The sequence below is a fragment of the Mastigoproctus giganteus genome, chromosome 8 (genome assembly GCF_048544385.1).
Source record: "Mastigoproctus giganteus isolate SK-2022 chromosome 8, ASM4854438v1, whole genome shotgun sequence".
Classification (NCBI taxonomy): domain Eukaryota; kingdom Metazoa; phylum Arthropoda; class Arachnida; order Uropygi; family Thelyphonidae; genus Mastigoproctus; species Mastigoproctus giganteus.
In genome coordinates, this window is record NC_143582.1 from 230,536,340 (window position 1) to 230,563,468 (window position 27,129).

Sequence of the window (27,129 nt, forward strand, 5' to 3'; positions counted from 1 at the left end):
CTTCAGTTATAGCTCGGACACAGCATGGTTTTGTTAAGGGGAAGTCTTGCTTGACCAATTTGATTGAACACTATGAGGCATTCACAAAAGAACTGGATGCAGGGAATAACTTTGATATTATATACTTGGATCTTATAAAGGCTTTTGATACTGTTGCACATGGAAGACTGCTGCACAAATTGGAGCAGTGTGGCATTGGAGGCAAATTGCTGCTATGGATAAAGGGGTGGTTGAGGGGGAGAAGACAAAGAGTGGTAATCAATGGACACTGCTCATCGTGGGCTAATGTTATTAGTGGAGTCCCTCAGAGTTCCAGTGTTGGGTCCATTATTGTTTTCTGTATTTATAAATGATATTGATGATGGAATATCAAGCTTAATGTCCAAGTTTGTAGACAATATGAAGGTTGGCAGGGTTGTCAAGGACACTACTGACACTATGCTGCTGCAACAGGATCTGGAAAGGTTGAGCAGATGGGCTGAGAGGTGGCAAATGAAGTTTAACATTGACAAATGTAAAGTACTAAATATGGGAAACAGCAACCCCAGAGCAACGTATCAACTCTGTGGTACTACACTGATAGTGGTAGAGAATGAAAGGGACCTGGGGGTGGTTGTGCAGGCAGATATGAAGTTCTCTGAGCAGTGCAGATGGGCTGCAAGATTAGCTCATGGTGTATTGTCAATGATATATAGAAATTTTTGTAGCAGGGATAAGGAGGTGATTATTCCCTTGTATAAGGCAATGGTCAGGCCACACGTAGAGTACTGTATACAGGTCTGGAGGCCTCATTTCAAGAAAGATGTGGAGCTTCTGGAATTGAGTACAGAGAAGGGCAACAGGATTAATGAATGGAACAAAGGGGTGCTCTTACGAAGAAAGGCTTAAGTTTTGCAAATTACAGTGTCTGGAGACTAGGCACCGGCGAGGTGATATGATAGAGGTGTATAAAGCCTTGAATGGTTTGAGCATGCTCAGTGCCGATGGGATTCTTCCTCTTGCTCAGAATAATCACCCGAGAGGGCATAAATTCAAATTGAGGAAAGACAGATGTAGGATAGACGTGCGGAAATTTGCCTTTAGTCAGTTGGTTGGTGGAACAGACTTCCATCCCTTGTCGTGGAAGTTGATAGCCGAAATAAGTTTAAGGCTCAGCTGGACAGGTATTTCGAACGAACAGAGGGGTGAAGTGGAAGTGGTTTTTTTTTTTTTTTTGGCTGATGCTGCATAAGCTTGCTTTCTTGCCTCAAATGCCTCTACTAATGCTAATGCTCAAATTCAGTAGAGTAGATGAATGTATGCAGGCTTAAACCAAATGTGCAATATATCTAAATGAGAAAGCAATTTATAGCAGTGAAGCAGACTTAATAGTAAGCTGTGAAGAAATTCGAAAAAGCAGGAAAATAGATACCTCTATAGTCGTATTTAGAATACAAGTGCATGGAGATAATTTCTTTTAAAGAGTTACATTGAAAACCCATTTATATTCATTTATATATACATATATATATATATATATTGTGTTCTTATAGAAGTTTATGATATTAATATTTAGTCAGGTTTATGTTATTAGGAGTTTGTCTGTTGTGCAACGTTAATGCTATTGTACATAGGACAATTAGACATTATATGTGCATGACGTTATATTGGTTGATTTTATTAAATAAATGTTATTCATTTGTAGGCAATTAAGTGTATATGGTTCAGCCTACCAAGTTAGCGAATGTAGACTAACTTTAGCCTTCGGGGGGGGGGGGGGGGCTTATAAACGATATATAAATGAAATGGTGTTACAAAATAATATGATACTGAATAATAAAAATAACCTTCAGATGTTGATAAACAATAAAATGGTCTATACAAAGTAAAGTGCAAATACATTCCCTCACTTGGCCATGTGATGCTTTTGACGCATGACCACAGGAGCCATTGAATGGATCATGTTGGGAATGGTGGGAGGTGTTTTACCAAGATCATTAATACATGAGTTGAAAGAAGAATGGGAGGCTAGCAGGTCAACTTTATCCTTTTCTGAAAGTAACAACAGAACCATCTGGTTTTGACAGAGGTGGGAGCAGAGATGGGCAAAAGTTGCAGCCAATGGCTTTGGCAAGAGACAGTAATGCTTGGCTACCATTAGGGCAAGAAGCAAGTTTTCTACTCTTAGCCTGTTCAAACTCTGGTTTGGACTGATTAATAACTGCTTTACAGTTGTTGCGAGCTTTGATGTAGGCAAAAAATGAAACTGAAGAATTAGAAACAAGCCAATTATGATATGCAACATTCTTCTCTTGAACAGCCTTAGCACATTTATTGGAAAAACCAAGGTTTAGATAAAGGACGAGATTTTAAAGTGGAGTGTGGGATAAAGGATTCCATTCCTGCAAGAATAATTTCACTGACTCAATCTGAGCAAACGTTGACATCAGAAGTTTTGAAACAGTGAACCGACCAAGGAAAAGAACAAAAGAAATCTTGCAGGTCATCCCGTTTTGCATTCTTGTAATGTCAAACGATACGAGGTTGGGAATAGCCATAAGATAAAGGTTCCATCGGAGAAGAGACAATCACTAAGTTGTGATTTGAGGTGCCTAATGGACCTCTCACTTCAACCGTGTACTTAGAAGGGTTGTTTGTGAGAAAAAGATCAAGTGTGTTGGCTGTATAGTTAGGATTGTCCGGTATTCTTGTAGATAAATGAACAATCTGTCTAAGGTCATTAGTAATTGCAAAAGCCTCAGCATCTCAACCAGCTGGGTCGGTGTGACTAGAAAACGGAAGTCAGCTGGAGTTGTGAACATTAAAATCACCAAGGAAAATTACGTCACTGTTAGGAAAGTTGGACTGGAGAAAGTCAAGTGCAGAGAGGAAATCAAAGAGCTCCATGTGATTAGTGGAGTTGGGAGAACGGTAGAGACAACAGATGAATTTTACACAATGAGGTAGAGAGATTTTAAGCCAGAGAAGATCAAAGAGAGGAGATTCCAAATTGCTAAGTCTCTGACAGGGAATATCAGAACGGACATATGCACAAGTACCACCTTTGAGGCGATAGGAATCATACAGCGAATAATTTGGGCAACTGAGATGAGCAGTAGTTGAATCAACCGATAACTGATATTCTGTCAGAAAAAGTACATGGGGTTTGGCAGACTGCAAGTTGAAATGGACATCGTTGAGATTAGAATCGAGACCACATATATTTGTGAATTGAATTAGAAAGTGTTTGGGAGGTTTGGATCTTTTCGCGTATATAAACTTACTCTATTAGTTTGCCAATTCGTGGTGTATTCAATAGTGAGAAAAAGTGGGTGGGACATGTTGTATGAAGTAATGAAATTTTTGGATATGGCATACACATGGTAAGAATATACCCAGATCCTTGACATAACGTGGCCTCGACAATGCCCCCGCATACACGCTGCTCGGACTCCCTCCAGTATCAGATCTGGCAGAGTAGAGGTAGCAAGATTATACACTATCTGATCCGGAAGCCTCCTAGAGAGTTACCAATATGTTCGGTCTGGTGTACTAACTAATGGCCAGCCAGCAAACACCGTTTTAGAGCTGTACCCTCGAAATGTAAGGAAGATTGGATCTTGCCATGATGTTCATCATAACCTCAAAAGTCATACTGCATGATGGAAGAGATGGGGAAGGGTTGACCGAAACTTAGCTCTGGAGACTAAACATGGGTTCCACCATTTCAAGCCTCCAATAAGCAAAGTGGTGGTATTGCACTGGTTGATGAGAATCATCTACCACCTAGTACTGCCTGGTAACACAGAGGGGTGGCATTCCTCCATGTGGTGTGGGTGACACAACTCGACCCCTGCTTACGTTGGTTCACACCTGAATTGTGACCCACCGTGTGCTTATACCTAGTTATACCTAGGATTACTATCAGTCCTACCATTGTGAACTTGCATGCAGAGGACTTGGCTGTCACAGACCGTCTGGATTTCGCCAAAATTGGGTCCACTTGACTTGATTGTCACCTGAATATCAGTTCCATCAGCGTTTTAGACTCCCAGGTAGCAAGTACGGCTTGTCAGGCATATCTGAGAGAATATCTGTGAAAACCTCAAGGACCACCTTTAATAAGTAATAAGTAATTCATAAACCTTCGATTCCTATTTGTCCTTCTGATTTTATTTCTGTTAGGTCTTTTAGCATTGACAGGATGTTTTATGATGAATGGGGAACTGGCCAATTGCATCAACCCCCAACCTGTAGGCAGGGTATCTTTTTTCATCTGGTTTCTAAATACAAACCTTTCTGACTTGATAGGCCCTATCGGTAGCAAGCTACGAGAAGCATAGCTCTGTAGATCATTGAGACACGGAAGCACCACTACTATTGGCATTAGCATTAGTAGAGGCATTTGATGCAAGAAAGCAAGCTTATGCAGCATCAGCCAAAAAAAAAAAAAAAAAACCCACTTCCACTTCACCCCTCTGTTCGTTCAAAATACCTGTCCAGCTGAGCCTTAAACTTATTTAGGCTATCAACCTCCACCACAAGGGATGGAAGTCTGTTCCACCAACCAACCACCCGCTGGCTAAAGGCAAATTTCCGTACGTCTATCCTACATCTGTCTTTCCTCAATTTGAATTTATGCCCTCTCAGGTGATTTTTCTGAGCTAGAGGAAGAATCCCATCAGCATTGAGCATGCTTAAACCATTCAAGGCTTTATACACCTCTATCAGATCACCTCGCTGGTGCCTAGTCTCCAGACACTGTAATTTGCAAAACTTAAGCCTTTCTTCGTAAGAGCACCCCTTTGTTCCATTCACTAATCTTGTTGCCCTTCTCTGTACTCGTTCCAGCAGCTCTACATCCTTCTTGAAATGAGGCCTCCAGAACTGTATACAGTACTCTAGGTGTGGACTGACCATTGCCTTATACAATGGAATAATCACCTCCTTATTCCTGCTCGAAAAATTCCTGTATATCATTGACAATACTCCATGAGCTACTCTTGCAGCCCGTCTGCACTGCTCAGAGAACTTCATATCTGCCTGCACAACCACCCTCAAGTCCCTTTCATTCTCTACCACTGTCAGTGTAGTACCACAGAGATGATACGTTGCTCTGGGGTTGCTGTTTCCCATGTGTAGTACTTTACATTTGTCAATGTTAAACTTCATTTGCCACCTCTCAGCCCATCTGCTCAACCTTTTCAGATCCTGTTGCAGCAGCATAGTGTCAGTAGTGTCCTTGACAACCCTGCCAACCTTTGTATCATCTGCAAACTTGGACATTAAGCTTGATATACCATCATCAGTATCATTTATAAATACAGAAAACAATAATGGACCCAACACTGAGCCCTGAGGGACTCCACTAATAACATCAGTCCACGATGAGCAGTGTCCATTGATTACCACTCTCTGTCTTCTCCCCCTCTACCACCCCTTTATCCATAGCAGCAATTTGCCTCCAATGTCACACTGCTCCAATTTGTGTAGCAGTCTTCCATGTGCAACAGTATCAAAAGCCTTTCTAAGATCCAAGTATATAATATCATTTCTTTTGTTCTTTTGTGACTGCATCATAGTATCCAATCAAGTTGGTCAGGCAAGACTTCCCCTTAACAAAACCATGCTGTGTTTGAGCTGTAACTGAAGTCTTGTCTAAATGATCCTGCAGTGCTTCTTTAACCAGTGCCTCCATTAATTTTCCTGGAACAGAAGTTAAGCTCACAGGTCTATAATTACTTGTGTCAGCCTTTGATCCTCCTTTGTGAATTGGGGTCACATTTGCACATTTCCAGTCTATGGGTACCTCCCCTGAGTCCAAGGAAGCTCTCATAATTATGGCTAAGGGTTTGCTTACTTTCTTTGCTGCCTCCTTTAATATAACTGGATAGATCCCATCCACCCCTTGTGCCTTTCTTGTGTTTATCTTCAACAGTTTCTCCTCCACTTTACTCCCAGTTATTTCAAGATTCTGTAGCTTAGTGCTAGAGTTGAATACACCTCTGGCATTCCCCTTGCTGAATAACTCCTCATGTGTGAATGTCAATGCAAAATATTCATTTAGTTTGTTAGCTACCTGAGCAGGATCATCAACAGTTGACCCATCAATATCAAGTGGACCAATCTGATTCATCCCCTTCCTTCTAGAGTTTACATAAGTAAAGAACTCTTTGCTGTTTTTCTTTGCATCCCTTGCCAAAGATTTCTCGTAATCTGCCTTCGCCTGCCTAACCTCCTTTGTAACTTGGTTACAGATCAATTTGTATCTATCATAGGCTTCTGTGTCATGTGTTAATTTGTATTTATCCCATGCATGTTTCTTCTCTACCATATGCCTCATCAGTTCATCTGACATCCATTTAGGCCTAAACCTTGGACAATATTTCTTAGTTGGTATGTAAAGCCTAGTAGCTTCCAAGATAAGTTCTTTGAATGCTTCCCATTTTGAATTTGCTGTTGGTAACATCATAAGTTGGTCCCACTGTATAGAATTTAAATACTGTCTCAGTCCATCGTAGTCGCCTTTACGGAAGCAATAACCCTTCCCTTTACCCCTAATGGTAGTTACCTCTTTGAGTAAATCCCACTTCAGCACACTGTGATCACTGCCACCTAGTGGTTCATTTATCTGCAGATTCTTAATGCATGAAGAATCACTGCTGATAATCAAATCAAGAGTATTACTCCCTCTAGTTGCCTCCCGAACATGCTGATGTAGAAAACAATCATCCAATAAATCCACAAAAGCCCTGCTAGTGTGTGAGTGACCAGCCCCCAAATTCCAGTCAATATCTGGGAAATTAAAATCTCCCATTATAAGACTCTCTGATTTACTGGCCCACTCTTTTTCCCTGTACAGTTCCTTATTATACTCATCAGAGTCATTAGGCCTATAGCACACTCCTACTCTCAATTTTGATCTCCCAATGCTTATGTCACACCAAACTGACTCAACACTGCACTGTCCCGCGATGTCGACTGGCTTCACTTCCTTGGTTTTTATGTGTTTCTTTACTAATAGCATAACCCCTCCCCCCTTCCTATCCTGTCTATCCTTTCTGTAGATGTTGTACTTCCCAAATTGCAGTTCCGCATCCCTTATATCTGTGTGACACCACGTCTCTGATATCCCAACAATATCTGCCTTTGATGTTTTGAGCAATACCTCAAATTCATCAACTTTATTTACTAAACTCCTAGCATTGGTGTACATGCAAGTATACCTGCACCTGTTTCTATTCTTAGCTACCCTAACACAACCCATGTGTTTACTTGTACCGCAATGGCTCCCAGCAGTCTCTGAAATACCATGCATCTTGTTTTTCAGGCTTCTGCTCATTCTAATAGAAGCAGTGCAAGAATCTCTTTCACCTCTGCCAGTGGCTACTGTCAGTCTATTGATCTTTGTCTCCCCCCAAGCTAGCAGTTTGACATGATAAAGATACCATCGGTGGGAATAAGTAATAACAGAAATAAGTAAAATTATTTACATTGTTGTTACACGAAATACAACAACAGTAAGTTTTAAAAGCACTTCCGTGCAAATATTTTAAGTGTTTAGACTCCTGCTCTTCTATATGCAGAAATACTTTCATTGGCAATAGAAACAAGTAACATCTAAAAACAATTTTTAAACATACATGAAAATGTTGAAATTAGCATTAGCAGTAGTAGAGGCATATGATGCAAGAAAGCAAGCTTATGCAGCATCAGCCAAAAAAAAAAAAAAAAAAACCCAATCCCGTTTCATCCCTCCATTCATTCCAAATACTTGGCCAGCTCAGTCTTAAATTTATTTAGACTATCAACTTCCACAACAAAGGACGGATGTCTAACCAACTACCCGGATAGATGTGCGGAAGTCTGGCTAAAGGCAGACTTCCGCACATCTATCCTACATCTGTCTTTCCTCAATTTGCATTTATGCCCTCTCAGGTTATTCTGAGCAAGAGGAAGAATCCCATCAGCATTGAGCATGATCAAACCATTCAAGAATTTATACACCTCAATCTCAGATCACCTTGTAGGTGCCTAGTCTCCAGACACTGTAAACTGCAAAATTTAAGCCTTTTTTTTTAAGAGCAACCCTTCTTTTCAGTCACTAATCTTGTTGCTCTTCTCTATACTCGTTCCAACAGCTCTACATCCTTCTTAAAATGAGGCCTCGAGACCTGTATACAGTACTTGAGGTGTGGGGCGCCCCCATAGCCAGTTGGGCAGGAGTAGCAGTGCGTAGCACATGCTTCTTGGTTAGACCGGGGTTTGAGCCTGTGCCCATCAAATACGGACGATGCAAAAAGGTCAGGGATCACCACTGCATATCCCCCTGAACAATATGGCCTTAGTTGCTAATGCTCTTAAAAAAAACCAAAAAACAAGGTATGGCCTGACCATTGCCTTATACAAGTGGATAATAACCTCCTTATCCCTGCTAGAAAAATTCCTGTATATCATTGACAAGACACCTTGAGCTACTCTTGCACACTGTCTGCACTGCTCAGAAAACTTCATATCTGCTTGCACAGTTTCCCCCATTTCCTTTTCATTCTCTGCCACTGTCAGTGCCTTTTGAAATTCATATAATTTATTTCAGGATTAGTTTTTTTATATCTGCTTTTGAATAATTTTTGTATAATATATTTTATCTGCTTTTGAATAATTTTTGTATAATATATTTTATCTGCTTTTGAATAATTTTTATATAATATATTTTATCTGCCTTTGAATAATTTTTGTATAATATATTTTATCTGCTTTTGAATAATTTTTGTGTTTTCCTTTTAAAATCAGGGCGCAAGATTGATACTTGGTTTGCCATTGATCCCTGTACTGGTACTAAACTGGAAACTCTGTCTCAGGGAGTTGCAGAAAAAATATGCCCTGCAGCATCTGAAAATGTGATATTTATTGGACGCACAGGTATGATTTCTTACATATATACATCATAAATATTTTACGTTTTTTTTACTGCCTGTACAGAGACAAAGTACCATAAGTTTATATTGTTTTATTGTCTGGGCAGAAGCCAGGTTCTGTGAAATAGGGAATATGATTTTTTGGAAGATGAATAACATTTTAATGATGTATTGTTTAAAGGATATATGTGATGTTATTAAGATAGTTGTCAGTTTTTAAGTAAGTTTAGATAATTACTTGTTTAGATATTAAGATAATTAACACAAATGGCCTTTAACTCATCATACATATGGAATGTAATACAAAATACATCATATATTTTGTATGGTGGACAGGACCTGTTGTGTTGTTTTCCTAACTTTCAGCTTGGTTATAGATATGATACAAAATCCAAAAATGTAGCTGATAGCCAGTTACCCCCATTTCCAATGGCAGTAAAATATGTTCTTTTAGCAGTATGGGAAATAGTGAGAAGAATCTGTAAATAAAGGAACCACTAGGTGGTAATCTTAGTGTATCACTGTGGGATTTACTTAAAGATGTGATTACAAAGGAACTGGATGCAAAAAATAATTTTGATATCATACATTTGGATTTCAGGAAAGCTTTTGACACTGTTGCACATGGAAGACTATTGTACAAATTGGAGCAGAATGGTATTAAGGGTAAGTTGCTACAATGGATAAAAGGATGGTTGAGTGGGAGAAGACAGAGGGTGGTAATCAATAGGTGCTGCTCTTCTTGGACTAATGTTATTAGTGGAGTCACACGGGGTTCGGTGTTGGGTCCACTGTTGTTTTGTATATTTATCAATGATATTGATGAAGGTATATCAGGCTTAGTGTCGAAGTTTGCAGATGATACAAAGGTTGGCAGGGTTGTTAATGGCAGTGTGCTACTGCAACAGGATCTAGATAATTTGGGCAGATGGGCTAAGAAGTGGCAACTGAAGTTTAACCTTGACAAATGCAAAGTACTGCATATGGGTAGAAGTAACCCCAGAGAAACGTACCAACTGTGTGGTACTACACTTAAGGTGGTAGAAAATGAAAAAGACTTGGGAGTAACTGTGCAGTCAGATATGAAGTTTTCTGAGCAATGCAGACAGGCTACCAGGGCGGGTCATCGGGTTTTTTCAGTGATATATAGGAATTTTGCTAGCAGGGAAAAGGAGGTGATTGTCTCTCTGTATAAAGCAATGGTCAGGCCACGCCTTGAGTACTGCGTACAGGTGTGGAGGCCTCATTTTAGGAAGGATGTAGATTTGCTTGAGCGTGTACAGAGAAGGGCAACAAGATTGGTGAGGGGAATGAAGGGATTCTCTTACCAAGAGAGGCTTAAGTTCTGCAAATTGTAGTGGCTGGAGACTAGGCACCTGCACAGTGATTTTATTTTATTGAGGTGTATAAGGCCTTGAATGGGTTGAGCCCGCTGAATTTTGATGGATCCTTCCACTTGTTCAGATTACGAACTTAAGGGGGCATAAATTCAAATTAAGAAAAGACAGATGTAGAATTGATATGTGTAAATTTGCCTTAAGCCAGCGGGTGGATAATTGCTGGAACAAACTTCCATCTGTCATGAAAGTTGATAGATTAAATAAATTTAAGGAGGAACTGGACAGGCATTTGGAGGGAATGGTGTAATTTTTTTTTGGCTGATGCTGCATAAGCTCATACACTTGCTTTCTTGCATCACATGCCCCTACTACTACTACTACTGCTGTCAAAGGCAAAGAGAAGGACCACTTTAGTTTCTTTTGAAAAGGAAACTACAGTGGTCTTAGGCAGTTTTGAAATTCTGTCCAGTGGGACTAACGGAAGAAGTTACCAATAGTGAATTCTAAATGGGAAACATTCAGGGATGTTACTTGTTGATGCTACGAGAAAGATGTGCAATTCAAGACATAGAACAAAATGAAGTCAGTTGAACTGATGAGATGTGGCAGTGAAGGAAAATATATGGGATGTATATAAAGTATCAGGTGATACAGAGAGAGAGAGAGAGAGAGAGAGAGAGAGAGAGAGAGAGAGAGAGAGAGAGAGAGAGAGAGAGAGAGAGAGAGAGAGAGGCCTAGGCTTACAATAGATATAATTATTAGAAGCCGCTAGCAAAAGAAAAAGCAGCAAAGACTTCTTTACTTTTGTAAATACTAGAAGGAAGGAGATGAATCCTTGTTGATGATCCTGTTCAAGTTGCTAACAAAGTGAATAGATATTTTGCAACCACGTTTACTAATGTAGAGTTTATTTGTGATGTGGATGCCAGAAATATCATCCACATCCCAAAGGATGAAATCCTTAAGGATGCCTATTTTTATATTTATGGGATGAATGGAAATTTACCTACGGATTAACTTCAACAATTAATAGTAATCAGTATGTAAGTTTCTTATTAATTTTAATTTAATAAATAATCCTAAATTCAAGGTTGTCTCCTGGAGTCAATCATAAGTTAGTTTGAACACCGAGGACATGGAAACTAAGCATTAACCTGCATCTAAGGATTACAAGATTAGAGAATTTTTGAAATCCTGTAGTTGGGATCCAGAGTAGCATTACGGATTAGTCATTTGACTGTTTATTTATTATTATTTTTCAATGTCTTAATTGCATGGAAGAGTCAAGGATTATGTTAGAAGGGATAGTGGGGGCTCTTCATTGAAGTTATAGCTACTTTTGAACTTATTACAAATGATGTTACAAATGTAACATCATAAATGAATACATATAAGTTGACAGGGGATAAGAAAGTCATATAACGTAACTCGGAGATAACATTCAATACCGCAATACATATATATATATATAGTGTTATAACTGCATTGGGATTTAGGTTTAGGTTTATATTTTGTATTGGAATTTTAATGAACTTGAATAGAAATCATGACTCAGACCAGAGCAGCAAAGCAAAAGGCTCAAACTAGTGGAAGTGCTGCGGCTCAGGGAAGAACTGAGGGGGGGAGGGCAGTTGTCCTCTGAATCACAGTCTGTTGAAAAGCACTGCTTGTTTGATGTTTGTGGAGCAATCAGGAAGGGCACAAATGGTGATATTGTTGTACACATTGGCACTAATGATATTAACAGTAGGAGACCGACAGAATTACTTAACAAGTACAAGACAATGCTGAAAAAAAGCTGTGTTAGGGTTGAATTTGAAAGTGTCTACAATTCTGCCCAGACACGATAGGAGGGAGTATATGATGAGAGTCTTGTCGATCAGTTCGGCCCTGGAGAGATTGTGCAAGGCTCAAGGGGTAGAATTTTTCTCAGCCTGGTCTGTGCTTGTTAACAGGAGAGACTGCTTCTACACGGATGGGATACGCTTAAATAGAAAGGGTGCAAGAATATTTGCTGATGTTATCGAGGCAGAGTTAGGTGGGTCGGAAAACTGCTAGCTTGTGGGGATACATGAACTAATAGATTAACAGTAGCTGCTGGCAGAGGTAAAAGTGATTCTTGCACTTCTTCTATTGATATGCAATTGAGCAGCAGCCTGGAAAGCAAGGCAATGGGAATTTCCAGGACTGTTTTGAGTCATAGTGGAACAAGTAAATACATGGGCTCTGTTAGGGTAACTAAGAGTAGAAACAGGTGATTGTATACTTGCATGTACAAAAATGCTAAGGGTATAGTTAATAAATTCGATGAGCTTGAAGTGCTAGTCAAGACATCAAAGGCAGATATTGTTGGGATATCAGAGACATGGTGTCACACATGCATAAGCAGTGCAGAACTGGAATTTGGGGGGTACAATGTGTACAGAAAGGATAGACAGGACAGGAAGATAGAAGGGTTATGCTGTTAGTTAAGAAACACATAAAATCTAAGGAAGTGCATCCAATTGATGTGGGTGGACAGTGCATTGTTGAGTCCGTTTGGTGTGACATAATACTGGGAAAGGAAAAATAAGTGTGGGTGTGTGTTACAGGCCAAATGAATCTGATGACTATAATGAGCAATTGTGCAGAGAAATAATGGGCTAGTAAATTAAAGTGGCTTATAATGGAGGATTTTAATTTCCCGGATATTCACTGGAATTTGTGGGTTGGTCACTCACACACTAGCAAGGCTTTTGTGGATTTATTGTGTGATTGTTTTCTACAGCAGCATGTTCGGGAGGCAACTAGAGGGAGTAATACTCTTGATCTAATTATCAGTAGTGATTCTTCATGCATCAAAAATCTGCAGATAAAGGAACCAGTAGGTGGCAGTGATCACAGTGTGCTGAAGTGGGATTTACTCAAAGAGGTAACTACCATTAAGGGTAGAGGGAAGGGTTTTTGATTTTGTAAAGGTGAGCACTGTGGTCTGAGACCGTATTTAAATTCTATACGGTGGACCCAATTGATGATGTTACCAATAGCAAATTCAAAGTGTTAAGCGTTCAAAGAATTAATCTTGGAAGTTACTAGGCTTTTCATACCAACAAAGAATGTTGTTCAAGATTTAGGCCTAAATGAATGTCAGATGAAATAATTAGACATGTGACAGAAAAGAAAAATGCATGGGATACATATAAATTAACATGTGACACAGAAGCCTATGATAGATATGAGCTGGTCTGTAACCAATTTACAAAGGAGGTTAGGCAGGCGAAGGCACATTACGAGAAATCTTTGGCAAAGGAGGCAAAAAAAAAAACAGCAAAGAGTTCTTTACTTATGTAAACTCTAGAAGGAAGGGGATGAATTAGATTGGTCCACTTGATATCGAAGGTTCAACTGTTGATGATCTTGCTCGGGTAGCTAACAAACTAAATGAATATTTTACATCGACATTCACACATGAGGAGTTATTCAGGGAGGGGAATGCCAGAGGAGTATTCAACTCTGGCAGTGAGCTAGATGATTTTGATAACTGAGAGGAAAGTGGAGGAGAAATTGTTGAAGATAAACATAAGAAAGGCACCTGGGGTGGGTGGGTGGGATGTATCCAGTTATATTAAAGGAGGCAGCAAAAGAAGTAAGCAAACCCTTAGCCATAATTATGAGAGCTTCCTTGGACTCAGGTGAGGTACGCATGGACTGGAGATGTGCAAATGTGACCCCAATTCACAAAGGAGGATCAAAGAGCAACACAAGTAATTATAGACCTGTTAGTTTAATTTCTTTCCAGGAAAATTAATGGAGGCACTGTTTAAAGAAGCAGTGCAGGATTATCTAGACAAGACTCCAGTTATAGATCGGACACAGCATGGGTTTGTTAAGGGGAAGTCTTATCTGACCAATTTGATTGGATACTATGATGTGGTCATAAAGCAACTGGATGCAGGGAATAACTTTGATATTATGTATTTGGATCTTAAAAAGGCTTTTGATAAAGTTGCACATGGAAGACTACTGCACAAATTGGAGCAGTGCGGCATTGGAGGCAAATTGCTACTATGGATAAAGGGATAGTTCAGTGGTAGAAAACAGAGAGTGGTAATCGATGGACACTAGATAAATAGATAGATATAAGATAGATAGATTAATAAGGTGGGCTAGTAAATCCGAATGTCTTGTAATAGGGGATTTTAATTTCCCAGATATTGACTTGAACTTGTGGGTTGGTCACTCACACACTAGTAAGACTTTTGTGGATTTATTGGATGATTGATTTCTGCAGCAGCATGTTTGAGAGGCAACCAGAGAGGGTAATACTATTGATCTGGTTATCATTAGTGATCTTTTGTGTATTAAGAATTTGCAGATAAAGGAACCACTAGGTGGCAGTGATCACATTGTACTGATATGGGATTTACTTAAAGATATAATTACCATCGGGAGTAAAGGAAAGGGTTTTTGCTTCCATAAAGGTGAGTACAGTGGTTTCAGACAGTTTTTAAAATCTGTACAGTGGGATCAACTGACGATGTTACCAACAGTAAATGCTAAGTGTGAAGCATTTGAGGAATTAATCGTGGATGCTACTAAAAATTTTATACCTATTAAGAAATATTGTTCAAGGTTTAGGCCTAAATCGTTATCAAATGGACTAATGAGACTCGTGACAGAGAAGAAAAATGCATGGGATGCATATAAATTATCTAGGGACTCAGAAGCCAATGGCAGATATAAGCTAGTCTGTAATCAGGTCACAAATGAGGTTAGGCAGGCTAAGGCAGATAATGAAAAACTTTGGCAAAAGATGCTAAGAAAAACAGCTTGGATTTCTTTACTTATATAAACTCTAAAAGGAAGGGGATAAATCTGATTGGTCCACATTATATCGATGGTTCCACTGTTGGTGATCCTGCTGAGATAGCAAACAAACTGAATGAGTATTTTGCATCTACATTCACACATGCGGAGTTATTAAGGTTTTAAAATGGCACACGATGCCTTCTTGCATCGTGTGCCTCTACTAATGCTAATAATCTCAAAAATAAGCTGAGCTCACACTGATAGATATTGCTGTCAAGGTCAACAAGGTCGAGAAACAAATGGCTGATGAGTGTGTTACCAACATGTGAATACTTAGTTTACAATTTCCCAGCATTTACTCATAACTTAATACATTCATGTACAAGTTCATACAATTGGATCATTTCAGTACATAGCCAACTACCTAAATAGTTATAAATTGGCATTAAGTATATCTCATATTATGAATACCTTCACAAGTTGCTGTGATATTTCACTACCTTGAATAAGTAACACTTCACCATTGGAGAAGACTATTGTTACTTATTCTCAGCGGATACCATCACTCATGCAGCAATGTATTGGAGCTTATTGGCTCCTCATCTGTGGTGGGCAGGAACCTGGTGTTGCAATGATGATAATCCAGTTGTGAAGTATAAATCCACAATATGAGAGATGCCTGATGGTATGGAGTAATGTAGATTACGATATAATTTAGGGTTAAAGCCTCAAGTTATGTAAAGAGTTTAACTAATGTAGAAGTTAGTGCAATTGCATCAAGATGCAATTTTTTTTTAGTTTTTTTCAGTTTAGCAGTTTTTTTTCCATTAGTTCAATGCATCATGATGTCATTACACTAACTTGTATATTAGTTAAATGCTTTACATAATTTGAGGTTTGCCTCTAAACTATATCGTAATCTTAATACATTCAATAATACAACTCATAATTGTATTAACAACTTAAGTGATTAATGAAAAAAAAAAATAATAATAACATTTCTGAAATCCACATGACAAACTGAGTTACAAAAGCTATTAGTTTACAAACATCGAATACCATGTGAAGTGGTGAATTGGATCAAGTGTAATGCTTTCTTCTGTTGTCTTTCTAATATGCTGGTGTAGGAAATAATCTTCCAATAAATCCACGAATTTCTTGCTGTTGTGTAAGTGACCAACCCACAAAGTTCAGTCAGTATTTCTAAAGTTAAATTCCTTCGTTATAAACATTCTGATTTACTAGCCCACTCTATAAGTCTGTACAGTTTTCATTATATTCATCATAGTTATTAGGCCTGTGACTTGCTTTTTTCATTTTTTTCCCCCAGTGTTTATGTCAAACCAACTGACTCACCATTGCAGTGACCAACCAAGTCCACTGGATGCACTGTCTTAGATTTTGTGTGTTTCTTAACTAAGAGCATCATAGTTTAATTTCTTGCTAACCAACAACATAATTAGTAAGCCAGACAGGTTAATTAAATCCTTAAGTAATCTGTTGTGCTAAGAATTATATATTTGGTTGTTTTTAAAATTGAAATTAGCCATCCTTTTAGAAGTTTAGAAATCATGATTTATGCTTTTCAGAAGTATTGTGTTTTATTTGTATATTTTTTATCATAAAACTAAAATTAAAATCATATGTTATATTTAATCTGTATTTAGAATTTCAGATCACCATGTATGACAGCAAAACAAGAGAAAAGAGGTAAGACATGTTTCTGTTATGTGAATGCTATTATTAAATCCTGAGAAATAAAATGATTAGTCTCCTATTAAATATTTTTCTTAGATAAAAGAATAGCAGCACAGCTATCAGAACACCTGTTTATGTGTTTCTAGCCCTTGTGAATAATTTTAGATTATAAGTAGCTTTTACTTAGAACTTGAATAAATATTCAGGGCCAAAGCCTCAGATTATGGGAAAATTTACAGATGTACTATAAGTTAGTGCAAATGCATCATATCTGTATGCCATCAATTAACCAAAGTTATTATAGTGGCATTGTTTCATTACATCTCATATTGTGAATATCTTCACAATGAGTTGCCTATTTGGTTATAATTTGAATGAATAATGCTTCCTCAATAGAGAAGACTATTGTTACTTATTATACCCACCAGTAATCCTCATTATTTTCATTGACAGTAATGTCAGTTGTCAGCTATTGTATCGTCGGGGTACCTATCCACCCAACAGTGAAGGGCCAAATAGCCCTGAAATGGATGTCCACCGGTATCCAGTGAGAATAAGTAACAATAGTCCTCTCTACTGGGCAAGCATTACGTATTTGATGTATAACCGAATGAAATAAATGAACTTCGATTCATTTACTGCAAGTAGACAACTAACTTATATGTCTCTGGAACTTCGGTTATATTTCCGTGCCCGCCAACTACTCCAATTTAGTGTGAAGTTGTCTGATGATTGAGTTTTAGTTTCCTTAAGGTTTTTAGCCAAGTTTGTATTATTTTTGAAATATGCAAATTGTCAATTTTTTTTTCAACTTTGAACCTGTTGAATTTAACAGTATATACTTAAATGCTGACTAAATTCTCAAACTGGGTTACTTTCGTGTAAAGGTGTTGTAAAAGTTTCTTATAAAACTGTTGATCTCTACATCACTCTGGCAGGTCAGTGTCCACAACACTTGCACTGGTGGATCTGACTACCATAGCATACTCAGAGTCATTTTATTCAAGCTCTTCGTCCATTCTCTCATTAATTGTATGCAAACAAATGTGTACAAACCATATCTTATCCACCTGCCTTTTATATAGTGTGGTAAGGACATGTGATTCCCACTTTCTCTCTCACTCAAATGGTCAATTTCTTTGTTAAAGGGTGTGCACCTAATAAAACTGGTCACTTAGAGCATTTTTTCACACATTTTGCTTTCTTATTTTGTTGAAATTCAGTCTTGTGCAGTATCTGTTGTAATCATTTAACATTAGCATTAGTAGAGGCATATGATGCAAGAAAGCAAGCTTATGCAGCATCAGCCAAAAAAAAAAAAAAAAAAACCTTTCCACTTCACACCTCCATTCGTTCCAAATGCCTGTCCAGCTCAGCCTTAAATTTATTTAGCCAACAAAAGATGGAAGCCTGTTCCACCAATCAACTACTCGCTGGCTAAAGGCAAATTTCCGAATATCTATTCTACAACTATCTTTTCTCAATTTGAAACACTGTGCCCCCTCAGGTTAGTCAAGTTAGTCTGAGCAAGAGGAAGAATCCCATCAGCATTCAGCTTGCTCAACCCATTCAAGGCCTTATACACCTCAATCAGATCTCCTCACAGGTGCCTACTCTCCAGGTGCTGCAATTTGCAGAACTTAAGCCTTTCTTAGTAAGACACCCCTTTGTTCTCCTCACCAATCTTGTTGCCCTTCTTTGTACTCATTCTAGCAACTCTACATCCTTCCTAATATGAGGCCTCCAGACCTGTACACAGTACTCTAGGTGTGGCCTGACCATTTGTAAGTATGCATCCTCTGTTTATAATTAATAGGTTGTTTTGCAATTAAATTTTCACAGAAAGTTCTTACACTTGCACATTGAACATTTATTTCCCTTTTTTTTTTTTTTTTTTTGTTAGTGTAATTAGCATCCTATAATGCAGTTGTCCCACTTTAGACAGTTTTTTAATCTCCCCCACCACCTCAGTGAGTGCTTAGGTGGCTACCTAACCGCCTAAGCACTCACTGAGGTGGTGGGGGAGCTGTGCCTTGCTGTGCCAACTACTGCTGTGCCTTGATAACTCAACAGCAGTTAAAATTTTGTACTGATTGAAAGTACTGATTGCACTTTGTACTGATTGAAGTCTTGAATTTCAAAAAAACAGTTTCAAGAATATTTGACCCTTTTCTCATTAAATAGATTCAAGGCAGAACTTGACAAACATTTGGAATGAGAGGATGGGTGAAATAAGGTTTTTTTTTTTTTTTTTTTGGCTGATGCTATATAAGCTTGCTTTCTTGCATCACGTAAATAAAATATCCTTGTATATTTTATTTATGTTTTATTTTGCTAGGAGGGAGTATATGATGAGAGCCTTGTCGATCAATTCGGCCCTGGAAAGATTGTGCAAGGCTCAAGGGGTAGAATTTTTTTCAGCCTGGACTGTGCTTGTTAACAGGAGAGATTGCTTCTACAGGGACGGGATACACTTAAATAGAAAGGGTGCAAGAATATTTGCTGATGCTATCGAGGCAGTGTTAGGTGGGTCAGAAAACTGATAGCTTGGGGGGATACAAGGACTAATAGTTTAACAGTAGCCATAGGCAGAGGTGAAGGTGATTCTTGCACAACTTCTATTAGAATAAGTAGCGACCTGGAGCGAGGGGGTGTTGGGGGTTTCAGGGACGGATGTCATTCATCGTGAAACAGGTGGGTATATGGAATGTGTTAGAGTGGCTGGGAATAGGAATAGGTGCATGTATACTTGCGTGTACACCAATGCTAGAAGTATAGTAAATAAATTTGATGAATTTGAAGTGTTGGTCAAGACATCAAAGGCGGATATTGTTGGGATATCAGAGACGTGGTGTCACCCAGATATAAGGAATGCCGAACTGGAATTTGGGGAGTACAACGTGTACAGAAAGCATAGCCAGGATAGGAAGGGAGGAGGTGTTATGCTGTTAATTAAGAAAATCATAAAATCAAAAGAAGTGCACCCAGTTGACATAGATGAACAGAGCACTGTTGAGTCAGTTTGGTGTGACATAAGCACTGTGAAAGCAAAAATTAGAGTAGGAGTATGTTATAGGCCTAATGACTCGAATGAGTACAATGAACAATTGTACAGAGAAATAGAGTGGGCTAGTAAATCGGAATGTCTTATAATGGGGGATTTTAACTTCCCGGATATTGACTGGAACTTGTGGGTTGGGCACTGACACACTAGTCAGACTTTTGTGGATTTATTGGATGATTGTTTTCTGCAGCAGCATGTTCGAGAGGCAACCAGAGAAAGTAATACTCTTGATCTGGTTATCAGCAGTGATCATTCATGTATTAGGAATTTGCAGATTAAAGAACCACTAGGTGGCAGTGATCACAGTGTACTGACGTGGGATTTACTTAAAGATTTTATTACCATCAGGGGTAAAGGAAAGGGTTTTTGCTTCCGTAAAGGTGAGTACAGTGGTCTCCGATAGTTTTTAAATTCTGTACAGTGGGATCAACTGACGATGTTACCAACAGTAAATTCTAAGTGGGAAGCATTCAAGGAATTAATCGTGGAAGCTACTAAAAGTTTCATACCTATTAAGAAATATTGTTCAAGGTTTAGGCCTAAATGGTTGTCAAATGAACTAATGAGACTCGTAACAGAGAAGAAAAATACATGGGATGCATATAAATTATCAAGCGACTCAGAAGCCTATGGCAGATATAAGTTAATCTGTAATCAGATCACAAAGGAGGTTCGGCAGGTGAAGGCAGATTACGAGAAATCCTTGGCAAAAGATGCTAAGAAAAACAGCAAGGATTTCTTTACTTATATAAACTCTAAAAGGAAGGGGATGAATCTGATTGGTCCACTTGACATCGATGGTTCGACTGTTGATGATCCTGCTCAGATAGCAAACAAACTGAATGAGTATTTTGCATCTACATTCACACGTGAGGAATTATTAAGGTTTGAAAATGGCAGAAGGTTATCAAATTGTAGCAGGGTGCTTAAAGATCTTGTAATAACTGAGAGCAAATTGGAAGAGAAATTGTTGAAGTTAAACGTAAGAAAGGCACCTGGGGTGGATGGGATCTATCCAGTTATATTAAAGGAGGCGGCAAGGCAACTAAGCATACCTTTAGCCATAATTATGAGAGCATCCTTGGACTCAGGGGAGGTTCCCACGGACTGGAGATGTGCAAATGTATCCCCAATTCACAAAGGGGAATCGAAGGGTGACACGAGTAATTATAGACCAGTTAGTTTAACTTCTGTACCGGGTAAAATAATGGAGTCGCTGGTTAAAGATGCATTGCAGGATCATCTAGACAAGACTGCAGCAATAATTCAGACACAGCATGGGTTTGTTAAGGGAAAGTCTTGTCTGACAAATTTGATAGGATATTATGATGTGGTTACAGAGGAACTGGATGCAAAAAACAATTTTGATATCATATATTTGGATTTCAGGAAAGCTTTTGACACTGTTGCACATGGAAGACTATTGTACAAATTGGAGCAGAATGGTATTAAGGGTAAGTTGCTACAATGGATAAAAGGATGGTTAAGTGCGAGAAGACAGAGGGTGGTAATCAATGGGTGCTGCTCTTCTTGGACTAATGTTATTAGTGGAGTCCCACAGGGTTCGGTGTTGGGTCCTCTGTTGTTTTGTATATTTATCTGTGATATTGATGAAGGTATATCAGGCTTAATGTCGAAGTTTGCAGATGATACAAAGCAGGGTTGTTAATGACAGTAATGGCAGTCTGCTACTGCAACATGATCTAGATAATTTGGGCAGATGGGCTAAGAAGTGGCAACTGAAGTTTAACCTTGACAAATGCAAAGTACTGCATATGGGTAGAAATTACCCCAGAGAAACATACCAACTGTGTGGTAGTACACTTAAGGTGGTAGAAAATGAAAAAGACCTGATAGTAATTGTGCAGTCAGATATGAAGTTCTCTGAGCAATGCAGACAAGGCTGGCAGGGCAGGTCATGGGGTTTTGTCAATGATATATAGGAATTTTGCTAGCAGGGAAAAGGAGGTGATTATCCCTCTGTATAAGGCAGTGGTCAGGCCACGCGTTGAGTACTGCGTACAGGTCTGGAGACCTCATTTTAGGAAGGGTGTAGATTTACTTGAGCGGGTACAGAGAAGGGCAACAAGATTGGTGAGGGGAATGAAGGGATCCTCTTACCAAGAGAGGCTTAAGTTCTGCAAATTGCAGTGGCTGGAGACTAGGCACCTGCGCGGTGATCTGATTGAGGTATATAAGGCCTTAAATGGATTGAGCACGCTGAATTCTGATGGGATCCTTCCACTTGTTCAGATTACGAACCTAAGGGGGCATAAATTCAAATTAAGAAAAGACAGATGTAGAATAGATGTGCGGAAATTTGCCTTTAGCCAGCGGGTGGTTAATTGCTGGAACAAACTTCCATCTGTCGTTGTGGAAGTTGATAGCTTGAATAAATTTAAGGAGGAACTGGACAGGCATTTGGAGGGAATGGTGTGATTTTTTTTTTTTTTTTTTTTTGGCTGATGCTGCATAAGCTCATACATTTGCTTTCTTGCATCACATGCCACTGCTACTACTACTACTACTACTATATTTAATATTAACAGAATGACAAAATTATGATATTTAGTGTTAGAAGAATGATTAAAGATTATGATATTTAGTGTTAGAAGAACGAATAAAGATTTTGATATTTAGTGTTAGCAGATTGAAGATTATGATGTTTAGTCATTAGTAGAGTGTAATCTTGATCATTTGGCATCTTTCAGTTTTGTGAGTTCAGTCATCACTGGACATTTATCGTGGCACAGATTGGGAATGCAACCACCCTCTGAGGAGATGACATGGACATTCTCAGGGACATTCAACAGTCATGGTGATTGTATCACCACCTCAGAGATCTCTGCCTTATTCTAAAATCATTTTAATTTAGCACATTTTCATCTCCTTATAATTATTTCAAAGAAAAGCATATATGCCATACCAGTGATAATTCAGTGACAAAATTATATCATATTTAATAAAGTTCAATCTTTTTATATATTTTTATTTATGCCACTATTCATTTATATTGTTATAAAAATATAAATTGATTTAGAAATCAAATAATTATCAAATATAATAGAAATATATAACACCTATAAATACATATTAATATATTCAAATACAAATATATACAAATACAGTCATCCCCTGATTTGTGCCGGGGTTACATCTCTGGAAAACACTGCACAGTCCAAATCCATGCAATGTGAAACATAGTTTATATGACATAATGAGAGTTCTGTATCTGTACACAAAAAAACAAAAAGTACGAAAAAAAATTAAATAAAAAATATTTTCATTCAGTAAGGAAAAAAAAGAAAAAAAAAATAGAAACTTGCATAAAATTAATCTTACTAATACTTACCTCTATATTTTTAATCTAAAATCATTGCTTCTTCGTCGCTGTTTTCCTGTGATAAACTTGCAACAGTATCTGTCACTTTTTTGAAAAAGGCCAGTTAAAATTGCTTAGATACACACTGTTTTTCCCTATAAATTTCTTCATAAGGAAGTAAAGCTAATGATAAAGTTCTGCAAAAATTTAAACTCCTCTCCAAATTAGGATCCATATCCAGAGCTTCTTGGCTAAGCTCATTTGCAAGTCTTAAAAACTCAGCTGGTCTCTTTGCAGTACAATTTTTGTGTGCATCGTCTTCATTTTTGTCATCTTCTTCACATTGCAAAAAACTATCGTCTACTGATAATTGTTCTCTATGAGATTCAAGGACTTCTGTGATATCTGCTGGTTCCAGTTCTTCAAATCTCTCTCCGCTAATCATTTTGCCAATTCTCACAATCTCAACTACCTCTGGCATTTCGACCATGGCTTCTTTAGTGCAGCTTTGTGGTCACACCTTTTCCAGCACTGCATTCATTATTGAGTTCTTAACTTCACCCCATGTGAATTCAATATATTTTACAGCATCAAGAATGTTATAATTCTGCCAATAATCTCAAATTGAAAGACTGCCTATTCCATTAGTAGCTTCTACCAATTGTAAAAAAAGATCTTAGGTAATAAAGTTTGAAGGAAGCTATAACACCTTGGTACATTGGCTGAATTAATGAATTTGTATTTCCTAGAAGAAAAGTAACTTTCACATTTGGGTGCAGATCAGACAAATGTCCAGGATGACTGGGCACATTGTCAAGAATGAGCAAGATTTTGAATGCTATGTTCTTCTTCAGGCAATATCTTTTTGTTTCTATGCAAAAGCAATTTAAAAACCAATCCTCGAAGATCTGTCATCCAGGCTTTTTTTGCTTGCTTGTTTTGCTTTTTTGCTTGATGAAGTGGTAAGGAGTTTTTTTGATATTCCTTTAAAAGCACAAGGATTTTCTGACATAAAAATTAGAAGTGGTTTACACTTAAAGTCACTCGCTGCATTGCCACATAACAAGTGTTAACCTATTTTTTGCAGCTTTGAAACCTGGGGCAGTTTTCTCTTCTTTTGAAATGAATGTTCGGCTTAGCATACACTTCCAAAATAAGTCGGCTCATCAGCATTAAACACTTGACTTGCTAGATAGCCCTCAGTCGCAATAACATCCTTGAATGTTTTTGGATACAAAGAAGCAGCTTCCGTGTCTGCACTGGCTGCTTCACCCATTAATTTTAGATTGTGAAGACTTTGATGTGTTTTAAAATTTTCAAACCAACCTTTACTGGCTTGAAATACGTCTGCATTGGATGGACCAGCTGGTTCTTCTTCTTGTAAGTGATTAAAAATTTGCAGAGCTTTAATGCGAATAATATCCGAACTAAGTTTGTTGTTATTTGGTTTTTAGGCGCATTAGCAACTAAGGCCATATTGCTCGGGGGATATGCGGCGGTCATTCCCTGACCTTTCCGCATCCTCCGTATTTGGTGGTCACAGGCTCTGAACTAAGGGGCATTCTCTTTTGATTAAGATCTTCTATCCAGAAAGAAAGTAATTTTTAACGGGTTTCTCACTTTTGTAGTGCTTTTTGCAGCCAAAGATGTGGAACAGATAACTGAACTTTTAATTTTCTTAGCATTTTCTCTAATTCGTCGAATGCTAGATTCATTTATGCTGTATTTCTTGGCCATTTTCTAACTCCTCAACGATTTTTAATTTTTCCTATAAATTTAAAATTTTTTTTGTTGTAACTTTCTTCATTTTAGGCACTAATTAAACCCACACTTTATATAGACAAGAAATATTAAATCAGCAAAAGCAATGCTTACCGATTAAAACACTTTATGTTGCACCAACCAGAAAAAAGAATTCTGTCTGAACAGCTAATGTGGGATAACGGATGAAGGGGGTTCCCTAATGAGGAAGTTGTCTCAAAAATAACTGGACAAATAAACCACCATTTATTGCTATGTTTGGTTATAAGAATCAGTTTTGAACACCTTTGTGATATTTTTCTAAAGCACATTTCCTGAGATCACGACCATAAAACAATAAAAACAATTTGCATTTTCCAGTTTATTGGGCCTCTCAATTTCAGTTATAAATGGGTCGTAAACTTGATCTTACTGCATTTGTAATAATGCCGACAGATAGAATTCTGTAGGATTTTACTTTATTATGGTGAAATATATTTTTCCTTCAATGAAATCTTCAATCATGTAAAAAACGTAAATAAATTTTCAAAATTTTCAAAATTCGAGGAGTCTGCTGACGAGGCTACTAGAGACGGTCGTTTTCAAAGCCGCTAAGTGGATTTTTCTTATTTATTGATTTGAAATTATTGTTTTTCTAAAACTTTTGATTTAAATTTAGTAGTATAACATTATTTTGTGATTTTCTGATTAATTTGGTGTATTTATTCTTTACTCGGCCTTGTAATTGCATAAAAGTATCGGTAAAGGTTTCCACGTGTTTCAACTCCGCTAACCGTTCGTAATTTTCCCGCCTTTGTGATACGATATACCGTACTAGATAGCGTTAGTTGAACTTCGTTAGCAGTTAAATTGTACGTTTCAATAAATACATATAACGACTTAGATTACAAACGTAATATAATTAATTATATTTAACATAATTAATTATACATATAACCACTTAGGTTACGTAACATAAATAATTAGTAAAAACAAATAATTAATACATAACTTGATACGAAAGTTATATAAAGGGATTTCGCAGATAACACTCGTTACTGAAACGTAAATATTTCGTAGATAACACTCGTTACTGAAACGTAAATATTCCGTAGATAACACTCGTTACTGAAACATAAATATAGCGTTATAACTGTGTTTGGATACAAGTTTAGGATTTAATTTTGTACAGAAATTGAAATTTTATTGAAAGTAAATCTAAATCATGACTCAAACCAGAGCAGCAAAGCAAAGGGCTCAAGCTAATGGGAATGCTGTGGCCCAGGGGAGAACTGAGGGGGGCAGTTGTCCTCTGAATCACAGCCTTGTAAGATGCACTATTTGCTTGATGTTTGCGGAGCAGTCAAGTATGGGACATGATACTGCCATGGGGGATGTCTTTGTGTGTGTGCGATGCAAGGAGTGTAAGGAGATAAGGCGACAACTCAGCATTGTTATGGGCCTATATGAGAGCTTGAAGGATAGGGTGGATGCCCTCGAAGGATTACAAGTGAGGGGCCCATCAAGCTCTCAGCTGCCCACACCAATGCCAGAGCTTGCACTTGGTCATCGCGGAACACAGCGGCAACCCCCAAGGCAGAATGCGCTGGTCCCAAAGAAACTAGTAGTTGTTGGTGACTCTATTGTCAGGGAAACGGGAAACATGCTTTGTAAAAAGGATAGGTGGAATAGGACCAGGGTATGTCTGCCAGGGGCAAAAGTTGATGACGTTGTAGAGCGGATATCATCCTTTAAGGGCACAAAAGGTGATATAGTTGTACACGTTGGCACTAATGACATTAAGAGTAGGAGACCGGCGGAATTACTTGGCAAGTACAGGTCACTGATGAAAAAAAGCCGTGAATTAGGGTTGAAATTGAAAGTGTCTGCAATTCTGCCCAGACACGATAGGAGGGAGTATATGATGAGAGCCCTGGAAAGATTGTGCAGGGCTCAAGGGGTAGAATTTTTTTCAGCCTGGTCTGTACTTGTTAACAGGAGAGACTGCTTCTACAGGGATGGGATACACTTAAATAGAAAGGGTGCAAGAATGTTTGCTGATGCTATCGAGGCAATGTTAGGTGCGTCGGAAAACTGCTAGATTGGGGGGATACAAGGACTAATAGATTAACAGTAGCCACTGGCAGAGGTGAAAGTGATTCTTGCACTGCTTCTATTGGAATGAGCCGCAGCCTGGAAAATAAGATGCAGGATATTTCAGAGACTGCTGGGAATCATTGGGGTACAAGTAAACACATGGGTTGTGTTAGGGTAGCTAAG

The 27,129-nt window shown here is 38.2% G+C and overlaps 1 protein-coding gene across 1 annotated transcript in view; it reads left to right on the plus strand.

The window, feature by feature from the left end:
- LOC150082409 (serine/threonine-protein kinase/endoribonuclease IRE1-like) overlaps window positions 1-27,129 on the plus strand; it is a 402,966-nt gene that overhangs the window by 94,177 nt on the left and 281,660 nt on the right. The window contains exons 5-6 of the mRNA XM_090380512.1: window positions 8,773-8,901; window positions 16,693-16,735. Of these exons, the coding sequence (XP_090236638.1) occupies window positions 8,773-8,901; window positions 16,693-16,735 (172 nt within the window). The remainder of the gene's footprint in view (window positions 1-8,772; window positions 8,902-16,692; window positions 16,736-27,129) is intronic.